General features: G+C 33.4%; 2 protein-coding genes across 2 annotated transcripts; both read left to right on the top strand.

Annotated features, from left to right (window-relative positions):
- Positions 1-815: 815 nt before the first annotated feature.
- Positions 816-1,205, top strand: LOC111691646 (endothelial lipase-like). The gene has a single exon (XM_023454787.1). It carries the CDS (start codon positions 816-818, stop codon positions 1,203-1,205), a length of 390 nt encoding a protein of 129 aa, XP_023310555.1.
- A 405-nt stretch (positions 1,206-1,610) lies between these two features.
- LOC108908492 (pancreatic triacylglycerol lipase-like) lies at positions 1,611-2,558 on the top strand. Its single transcript, XM_018712548.2, has one exon. It carries the CDS (start codon positions 1,675-1,677, stop codon positions 2,533-2,535), a length of 861 nt encoding a protein of 286 aa, XP_018568064.1. The 5' UTR covers positions 1,611-1,674; the 3' UTR covers positions 2,536-2,558.
- Positions 2,559-11,429: the final 8,871 nt, after the last annotated feature.

Here is an 11,429-nt window from a genome sequence, read left to right as displayed (position 1 = left end):
TATGAGGGGTAGGTCTTCCATAAGGGTTTTTTGGGTGGCTGAAAAGTTGCAATATATCATAGATCATTTGGAAACCAATAAAAAGTTTATAATTCAACATATGCATACCATTAAAACATCTCAAGCTTTCAATAATATTTTATTTTATTATAAGGGATGGTTTTTAAGGGTTGCAACTTTGTATTGAGTTGTAAACTTTCTAATAAATAACAAAAGAAATGCAATACATTGTGAATGCACCAAAAGAATATTTTAAACTGTTAAAAACACTTTTTTCAATTATGTTGGCCATGGAAGGTTAGTTTTTAAAGATTATTAAGGGTTGAAAAGTAATTAAATTTCATTAATTATATTAAAAAACATGAAAGGAACTATATCTAACATATTTGAACATGAATTGAATCTTTAAAATACGTAAATCTGCGATTTTCGCATTTTTTTCGTACAAGCATAGTTTTCACCCCCAAATAGAAAAAAGCACACATCTAGACAATATAGCCTTTGAAGTGGAGGGTCAGATGAGCTTGTATGAAGATTTTCAGGAAAATCCATCCTGTCTGAAAAAATTGGGAGCTTTTACTTTATTTTCGCCTTCAGTGACTGGACTAGTACAGCTTATTTAAAAATTGACCAAACCATATTATATAGAACTTCTCAAATTCTAACATAAATGCCCTAATAGTTATTTTATATTTTTTTAAAACACTGTATTTATATACGTAGTGTATAAGATATCCTGATTTATTTTTTATTTGTCTTCCAAAAACCCTACAGCCTTTCAATGTCAGTCCGAACAAGAAGATGACGGAGCAGACATGAAATATTTCCTGTACGAGTCCAGTCCGGGAGTCTACGAAGTGGAAGACCTAGTTAACGCCGAAATAGACACCATGGTATCACAAAGCGACGTCTACTACCATTTCTTCAGCCGCAGTAATCCCAACGGAGTTGATATCCGGGATACCGACATCGACGCTCTCGGAAATACAGGTTTCTCCGTTCAAAGAGACACCATGTTCGTTGTACATGGCTGGAAGGGTGATAACGATGTATCACTGAACCTAAAAGTCAGGGAAGCCATTTTGTCCAAGGAGAACATTAACGTCTTCGTTGTGGACTGGAGTCCGATAGCAAATAAGAACTACATCTCCGCCAAGAACTCAGTCGTAGGAGTAGGAAGGGTCGTGNTAATTAAATTTCATTAATTATATTAAAAAACATGAAAGGATCTTTATCCAACATATTTGAACATGAATTGAATCTTTAAAATACGTAAATCTGCGATTTTCGCATTTTTTTCGAACAAGTGTAGTTTTCACCCCCAAATAGAAAAAATCACACACCTAGACAATATACCTTTTGAAGTGGGGGGGGTCAGATGAGCTTGTATGCAAATATTCAGGAAAATTTATGCTATCTGAAAAAATTGGGAGCTTTTACTTTATTTTCGCCTTCAGTGACTGGACTAGTACAGCTTATTTAAAAATGACCAAACCATATTATTTAGAACTTCTCAAAATCTAACATAAATGCCCTAATACTTATTTTACATTTTTTTAAAACACTGTATTTATATACGTAGTGTATAAGATATCCTGATTTATTTTTTATTTGTCTTCCAAAAACCCTACAGCCTTTCAATGTCAGTCCGAACAAGAAGATGACGGAGCAGACATGAAATATTTCCTGTACGAGTCCAGTCCGGGAGTCTACGAAGTGGAAGACCTAGTTAACGCCGAAATAGACACCATGGTATCACAAAGCGACGTCTACTACCATTTCTTCAGCCGCAGTAATCCCAACGGAGTTGATATCCGGGATACCGACATCGACGCTCTCGGAAATACAGGTTTCTCCGTTCAAAGAGACACCATGTTCGTTGTACATGGCTGGAAGGGTGATAACGATGTATCACTGAACCTAAAAGTCAGGGAAGCCATTTTGTCCAAGGAGAACATTAACGTCTTCGTTGTGGACTGGAGTCCGATAGCAAATAAGAACTACATCTCCGCCAAGAACTCAGTCGTAGGAGTAGGAAGGGTCGTGGCAAGCTTCGTCCAAGCATTGCAGAGCAGATTCTCGTTGAGCTTATCCACAGTCTCCTTTGTTGGCTTTTCTCTTGGTGCCCACATCTGTGGAGCGGCTGGTGCTGCCTTGAACGGAGAAGTCGATCACATCGTTGGACTGGACCCTGCTGGTCCGCTATTCTCTGTTGGGAACACTAACGACCGCTTGGACCCAACCGACGGTAGATTCGTTCAGGTCATCCACACCAATGGCGGCCTTCTCGGCTTCAGGAGTCCGGCTGGTCACTCCGACTACTACCCCAACGGAGGGTCTTCTCAGCCTGGGTGTGGTTTGGATATCGGTAACTGCGCTCATTCCAGAGCTTATCTATATTACACCGAAAGCATTTTGGCCGATACCAATCGTTTCGTGTCGATGCAATGTGCTAGTCATACAGACTACACCAGAGGTAATTGCAATGACAACGCCAAATCCGTTTTAGGAGGTTATACGGTAGATAAAAGGTAAGGAAATATACTCACTTTTTAATTTTAATATTCACGTATTTGCTTTTCNAAATAGTACATTCCATTTGAAATAAGCGAGTTGACGTCTACTTCCGGTAGAACCGGAAGTTCCACGGCGACGCCAATATTTTCAATCGATAGAACATTAGGAGAAACCCCCGTACATAAATTTTCAGAATTCCAGTACGCGTAGTTTTCCAGAAACGTCTAATTGAAGGTCTATCTGGAACACCCTGTATATAACAGTCAATTTTCATCCAAAAATACTTTACAACCTCTTGTTTTGAAGGAAATTTTATTTACTTTTTTTTTCTATGAAACAATGCATATACCTATCTTTACTCAAAAAAAAAAAAAAAAACTAGAAGCAATAAAGTAAAAAAATTCAGAAAATTGGATTTTTTGCATTTTTTCAAATTGTTTATTAACGATTTTTTTAACGATTTTTTGCTTCGTTTTCGAGCTACAATTAAAAAACTGAAAGGGGTGCATTTTCACCTCTATCTCCAATTTCCACCCCAATTTAATAGCACTCCGCGGTTTTTCATCCTCTAATCAATACCCTATTATTTTGTCATATTAGTAGCTATGTGTGCTAATACTGGGCGATTCACAAAAAAAGTTTGAATGTACAGGAAACTCACAAACACAGTTTCGAAAAAAAAATAAAAAGGGCAATACGAATATTATTTAAAAATACATTTCTGAGCGGCACTAGAAACTGGTCCACTGTAAAACTTCACCTTACGCAAGGCAAAGCATGCATTCGGCGACCGGCACGACGGCAAAGTGTAATAAAAAATGAACGGACAAAAAATTTTCCCAGGTTTCCCTGGAAAGGGAATAAAATTTTATAACGCCTATTTTATATCAGCAAATTCAACTAGCTTTGCCGCTATTGTTATTATTAATTAATAAAATTAATTTGCGGTTTTAATTAATAAAATAATTTGACATATCGAGTTTACAGCAACTGTTCAAAATTTTATCCACCGACGTATAAACACATTGTGGCCTGTCTTGCCCAGTTTCTACGAACTAACACAAATATTATCTTGCTTCAACATAACACAAATGTGGTCTTGCTTCAGCACAAATTAAAACGATATCCATCAATTACAGTTGCTATGCACGTACGCCATTTTTGACACTTGAAAAACTAATGTAAACACTATCGCAAAAACATTAATACTAACATCGGATTTCAGTATTCGGAATCGCCTGGGGATACGTGGAGATAGAGCGCATTGCGTACAGCGCACAACGGGAATGGCCCTAGAGAATACTACAACAAGGATTTCACAATATTTTTTACGTTATTGGCTCAATTTTTCATGACGCATGTATTCCAAAAGTTCTTTGGATAAGTTGTGAATCACACTGTATTTGGGGTTTTATTTTGAGATACTTTCAATTTTCTTTTTCTTCAAATGTAGTCAATTTTGCAACATCACATGTCAAATAAAGATTTAAAATAACTCTTATTGATAATTATGCATATCCCAGTCTAATATCCGAATTTATAAATTGACACAACAACGTTTATTAATAATAAAGGTAAGGTGGCGTTTTTTATTTACGTTACATTTGACTTACCAACACCTTAGCAACAACACGAAGGTGGGGGTGGACAATCTTAGACGTGACATACATCAATTATTAAATTGTGAAGATGCCATTGTTCCTTGCTAATCTCTAGATTATCGGTTAAGGAATAAATATAAAGGACGCGCTGTGAAGACAGTGGTCAGAGAGTTAGCACCCGTTCAACATGAAGGTGTCTCTGTTAGTAGCTGCGTTGTTCCCTCTTGTCTTGTCTGGGCCAGGTACATATACTTTTTAATTATTTAATAACGAATTCTTTGTATTTTAAACGGTTTTTATTGTCGGGCATATGATCTGTACTGATTTAGAACAACGTTCACTAAATCCTAGAAAAAATTTATACAATTTTTTTATATAAACTATGTCTTCATCGTATTTCATTGTCAAAATTAAATTAATTTATTAATAAGTTCAGTTTTTTCTCCAAGTAATCAACGTATCGTACTGAAAATTGACAGGCTTTTGTTTTGAGAGGCTGAAAATAACATAACTAGGTTAGTTTTTAAATAAATTTCAATGGACGTTTGTTAAGTTGCAAATGTGGAAAATTTTAGATCCCNCACAGTACAACATCAATAAAAGAAATAAAAATTCTTAGTAGAACTAGAAAATGCCAAGATTAAACAAAATAAGAGAAGATACGCTAATGGTGACAGCGATAACATATCAACAAGAGCTCACCTGCGTATGAGGCTATTTATTCTTCCCGAACATGCGCATTAGGAATAACACGGCTAATGTTAAATTTTTACTTTATTTAAATTTAGGAATATTCTGTTATATCGTTTTTTTGTAAGTTTAAAGTACATTAGTGTATCTACTTTACGAAACACGTGTTGGTTGTTCTTAAATACTTCCAAATCCTAATCCTCAAAAAATAAATTAATTTGAAGTTGTTCATTTTTATGGTATCTATGTAAATAGTACACAAGGGTCAGATTCGGTCTGTACAATTTCAACTATGACAATTTGTTGCGGGTTGCCTAAATATGTGACGTCACACTAAAAGAGTCTACGGTGAAGCATATTTAAATGTAGTTTGTTCAATTGTTTTGCAAGTGTTTTACAGTACAGTAAACCAGTACAGTAACACTTTTTTCTTCCTCTATGCACATCTTCACTAGTTCATCATATCTGCATCCACCAGCAACAGCTACCATCTAAACATAAAATAATAATTTAATAAAAGAACTCGGAAATTTGTAGCAAGCTCCATCAGGTGTGTCTTTACGAAATGTAAAGGAACTTTATTATACAGGGTGTCCCATCAGGAATCGCCACTATCGATATCTCGGAAAGTACTGCTCCTATCAATCTGAAAATTTGGCAAACTATCAAAGGCAGTTGGGCCAATACAGCTAAAATATTTAGAACTTTATGGCACTTCCGTTTATACCGGAAGTCGACGTTAACTTTCTTATTTTAAATGGGACACCCTATATATTATAGCATTTTCGGATTCTACGTAAATTTTGAGGGTCACTTTATTAAATATTCCCTATACCTAGAAGTTATAGATTTTGAGATATTAATTTTTAAAGAAAAAAATTGACAGCAACTCTTTTCGGGAGCGTGATATCAAGTGGAATTTTGGTACCTGCATAGGGCATAGGTACCACTAAATTATAGTATATCAACAAATTAAAACATTTAATACTAGGTGACTCATTTTTGCCGTTACATTTTGATAACTTCAAACAGCTATAACTTTGTTAACTTAAGTGGAACACTTTGTATTTTTTACTTTGTCGTATGCAAATTCAAATTTCCTTTCAAACCATATTTTCTATTTTTTGGACAGTTTTTTTTTATATCAGACCTGTCATCAAATTGGCCATGACGAGAAACACTCCAAAATCAATTAAAATAACTTGACATTTGTTAAGTTAGTTGTCAAATTATTAGTTTTTTTTTCCGAAAAATTAAATAAAAATGCCTGGGGATCGTTTAAATTATACTAATGAGGATTATTTTAATTTGTTTGTAATTTATAGGAAAATATGACAAAGTAATTTCAAGAATTTGTAGAGAATTTGCTGCTCGATATCTAGAAAAGCGAAGGTTGTATAGATAAATCAGTTATTTCGGTATTAAGATAATATACTGTTCGCAGTATATCCACTTTATCTTACTTAAAATCAAGGACTTGAGTGACAGGACGTATTGTGTCTTCGTTTATTTATTTCTACTTGTTTTGCTATCAGTACTTGAATGTCAAGTGGTAGACCACTTGATAAGATACCCTCTGAAATATGTGCAAAAATTCTAACCACATATTTAAATCGATAAAAACAACTAGTTTCTACTAATATAAGGTTGTTATATTAATATTGGGTATTATTATACTTTCATATTTTTATATATTTTACACATTCCTTGAAATACGGTAATTTAATAAATAATTACCAAGTTTGTAATGCTAAGATTAAATATACTTTAAGAAACATTTGCTATTTGTCCCTAATCTGTCACGTTCACTTAATGGGTGCTCCGAAAAAATGCAGCCAATTTCGGATTATTGAGGTATATTAGTTTTGCAATGCGAAATCAAATTCTGTTAATTATTCTCGAATTGTTTACTGATTTGTTTCTGTTTTTGCTGAAAATTTAAATATTTAACATATAAACGTTTCGATACACAACAGTCATTGAAAATGGATTTACATTTAACTTGTGTTTATTTGTGTAATTTATTTGGAATATTAAAATAAAATGGAAAATTTTCAAATGAAGTATGATTTTTGAAATCTTTTTTATTTATAAAATAATATAAACTTTCAATACAAGAAGTAAAAAATACAGCAGCGTATAAACAATGAAATATTTATACTTTGCATCACAGTGCATTTTCATTTTGATAAATTATAAAATTTTTAATATAATTTTTCATTTTAAAATTAACATTTCAATAATTTCAGTACATTTTTAGAATATTTTTGGCTGCAATAACATCGTATCACAGTATAATACTACATATATCAAAATGTATTATACTCACATAAATGCAGTCGCCTTAAACCCTTGTTTTATAAGGGACATTTGTATCCACAGAAGTGCATCATAGCAGTATGGTACTTATGCATGTAACTAAATCATATTTAAACTTTTCCACGCGAATCACTTCATGATCACAATTTGTAGGTAATCTAAAATAGTAAAAGTTCTTTGCAAAAAGAGCAGTGCATATTTTGTGTCGATTAGTTGATGCCCTCGAACGGTGTGCGGAGGTTCTGGCTGCACAATCTTCTCTTCAACAGTTTTTTTCCTGCTTTTACTACTTTCTGTTCTAATTCTCAAGCACTCATACTTTGTTTTGGTCACAAATATTCCTTTCTGCCGACTCTGTTCTCATCCGACATTTTATGCCAACTTACAAAAATAATAAACTCAGCATCTCGCGCTCTGTCCAGTCAACTGGCGATTTGCACGTAACAGATCTTTGACTTTCTGAATGTGGGAGTGATCAGTTGAAATCCAAGGCCTTCTACGACGAGGATCATTTTCAACTTTTAAATCGTGAAAACTATTAGTAAAATTGCGTACGACCCAGAGCGTTTTCGTGAAAGTTTCCTCCAGTTATCCATAAAATTTTACGTTGCGTGGTTGTTTCAGAAAATCGCACATTTCAAAAATCGTCACTAACACTTGAACATTGCACGCAAATAATAATATCACGAAAACTAAATGAGATATCAACAATTCAAGAACATGTGATTACAGAGGAGATTATGCGCAACGCAATGCTGCTAACCGCATATCACTACATATCTCCATAAGCGCGTAAGTAAAAAAGTTTGGTTATTTTCTGAACATATCGCGTATATCCTGTAACACTGATAACGTGCCAGTATTAAAGTAAATGCAAAAGTAGCTAGAAGTAGCCTTTGGTTCCATCATGACGGCGCTCCGGCACATTTCGCTCGACAAGTAAGAGATTATTTAAATATGACATATCCTAGCCGGTGGATTGGACGTGGTGGTCCAATCCAGTGGCCCGCCCGTTCACCGGACTTAAATCCTCTGGATTTCCACACTTGGGGTCATGTTAAGGAGCTGATTTACGTAACTCCAGTAAATTCGATTGATGAATTATGGCAACGAATTCAACAAGCCTTTCAAACAATTCGTAATACGCCTGGGTGGTCACTTCCAGCACCTAATCTGAGATTTTACATTATTTCCAGTTATACAATTTTTATCATTACATTATCACCCTTAAATTTGTTGTTTATTGTTTACGTTATTTCATTCTGTTTAAATTAGTTGAAACCTAAATTACTCAAAAACTGTAGCTTGAATCAAAATTTTGCTAGAGACCAATTCGATAGACAATTGAACATTTTACACGAAAATAGTGCTTATTTGACAAAATTAGTAGTGGCGTAGAAAATATTTTTAAAAAAGTGTCACGTTGACCCCGTCTCTACGACACTGCAGCTCATAAAATTTTGAGCAGTACATCAAACATTGGTCTTAAGGTGCTAACTACGCATAACAAATTTGAAATAGAATTGTTCAGGCATTTTGGAATGATTGCAGTCAATGTTTAATTTTACAGAAACTTTGACGCCCTGTACCTCGTTAAGGAGGCATTTGCGACCCTATGTTTATTAAGACTTTTTCATGTATTATCTACCCTAGAAGTCTGTCAGTGGTTTTTTTGAATCACCCTCTATATATATATTGTTATGATAATGTGTGTACGAGAGTATATGTTGGCGCCAAAAAAATTTTATTGTTGTGATATCAATTTGGTTTTGGTGTATTGGTGGTTGTATACCTTCGCCCTATCTAGCTCTAGACTCCTCTCAGTAGTCGGTTCTATTCACTATATGCTTTAGCAAGAAACCACACACAATCACAGCTATAAAGACAAAAGGGTTATTAATAAATGAATTTATTATTGTTTTGTTATCTATATGTCAAAATTTGTCAATATAAACTCTTAAACACAATAGTCAATATTTTGAAGTATTTCACACTATTTACAAAACCTTAAACAAGATGTTATATCGATACGACCGTTATAATTGAATTTCATGTATGACTGGTTGCATACATTAAGACACTGACATTTTATCTTATAACTTCTTGTTTAACAACTGGTTACTTTTTTCTAAGATTAATATTTAATTTTACAAAGATTGGCCAATTTTGATTATGTCTGATATAGTTAAATAAATTTGTTTAATATGGAATTAGTGACTTGCTAAACTTTTTATATACTAACTTTTTACTTTTGAAAATCTATATCAAGCTATTTCGTATACGAATTTTACTTTTAGGTCCCTTTTATAAGTATTATCGATAATGACTTGTCGACTGATTTCTATCCTTTACTCTGCTTAATTGTTTTCCTTAATACTTGTCTATCCTATCTCGCTTCCTTTCAGGAACGTGTCGACTATGCTGCTTTCTTACTGGTCTCCTAGTCCCTGCTACTGATATGCGGTTTTCTTACTGCTCTCCTGGATCCTGTTACTGATATTCCGTTTTCTTACTGGCCTCTGGAACCTGCTACTGCTATTCCGCGTTCTTTCTGTCTTCCTGGACCTTGTTTGTTGGTGCTCCGCTTGTCTCGTATTTCTTGGGTCACTTATTTTACCACTTGGTACTTTTAAATTCTTGATTTCTCCCACTTGAATCTTTTTACACTCTCTCGCTTATTAACTGCTTATATTTCTATAGGTTTTCTTTTCTTTCTTCAACAACTGTCGTTTTTCAAAATTATTTCTGTAACTAATCAATAATAATCTATTTTCTTTTTTACTATCTTGATTTTTCTTTTCCTTCTAAAGGCCTTTCCACATATCTTTTAACGTGCCATTTTCCTTTTGTAATTCACTTCACTTCACTTTCTCCTTTGCACTTATACACCCTATTCTACTTTCTTTACAATCAATTTTGCCTTATACTTCAAAATATTTCTTATTTTATAATATTATTTGACCTTTCTAGTGACTACTGAATTCCTTGTGGATCCCACTTTAAATTTGACATTTTTCTGACATATCCTTTTAATTAATCTACAAATTGTCTTTCGATTTTAATATCTTTTATTAACTCTTATTCTACCTTATTTTTTAACTATTTAATCAAACTCTGGCATTTTAACTTTTGTTTGCTATCTACCAATTCTGCATTTTAATTAATTTCAACTATATTTTTCTTATAACATCTTGACATATGCTCCAATTAACTAACATGATAATCAACTCAATAATAAATTTTGTAATAATTATTTCAACCATTGCCTTTACCGCTTTGTCTTTTACATAAATATTTAATTTAAATTTTACCTTTCTCTCGTTAATCTGATTTCATCTTAATATTTTTGTAGACCTTTATAGTAGCCTTCAACATTGAATACTTCAACCACATAGATGAAGTTGCATATTTTTTCTACAAATTTAAAAAATTCGTTAGCTTGACTTTTTCATTTGTTGTCATTATTCCCTGTTTTTCCCTCTGTTCGTTAAATTCGGCGAACACTTTTTCGTAATGTTCTCTGGATTTCGCTGGCAATAAATGGAAAATTTCTTCTTCAAAAACAGCCACAGGAATACAATTACTTTCTTGCATTTTTATTAAATTCAGATAGAACTGTTTATTAGATAATTGATAATAAACAACGTACCATAGCAACCAGTAGGTATAACAAAATCTACCACGTTTCATTGAGTATTGGTAAGAAATATCCAGTCGGGCGAATACTTTTTTTATTAAATTCCAGTAATTCTAAATCCACAAATATGATTGCGATATGACTATGGATAAAACGTTGTATTGCATTTGTGTTTTAATTGCCTTTTATCCACTTAAGAATATTCTTGCGTGGATAAAATGCTACTTAAAACACTTATACAATAAATAACTATTGCATCATTCATTTTATTAGGCAAAACTTGACAAAGTATTTAAGGTTATATTCACGTTTGAAATCTACATACTTACACTGAGTTTTTAAACACGATTTATGACATATGTAAATCTGCAAGTTACGCGTTTTGCGTCTTACGGATCATTATTCACTATCTATAATAACTAGCTACTATTTGTGTCAAAACAAAAGTTCGTAGTTTCTTGCTGACGTCATGCGGAAACAGGACGAAATTCCGCAGGCTGACGAGCACACCACACTACATATGTGTAAGTTTTTCTCTAAATATAATTTTGTTAATATTAATTTGTTATTATTTAATAGCTATACAGGGTGTCTCATAATTAGCTGCCAACCCTGAACAGGCCGATTCTATGATCAAAACTAAGTAAAAAAGTTCATATGAACAT

Source organism: Anoplophora glabripennis, unplaced genomic scaffold, assembly GCF_000390285.2.
Source record: "Anoplophora glabripennis isolate ALB-LARVAE unplaced genomic scaffold, Agla_2.0 scaffold414, whole genome shotgun sequence".
NCBI classification, from domain to species: domain Eukaryota; kingdom Metazoa; phylum Arthropoda; class Insecta; order Coleoptera; family Cerambycidae; genus Anoplophora; species Anoplophora glabripennis.
Note: the sequence above shows the minus strand (reverse complement) of the source record. Positions and strands in the feature narration are given on the sequence as shown.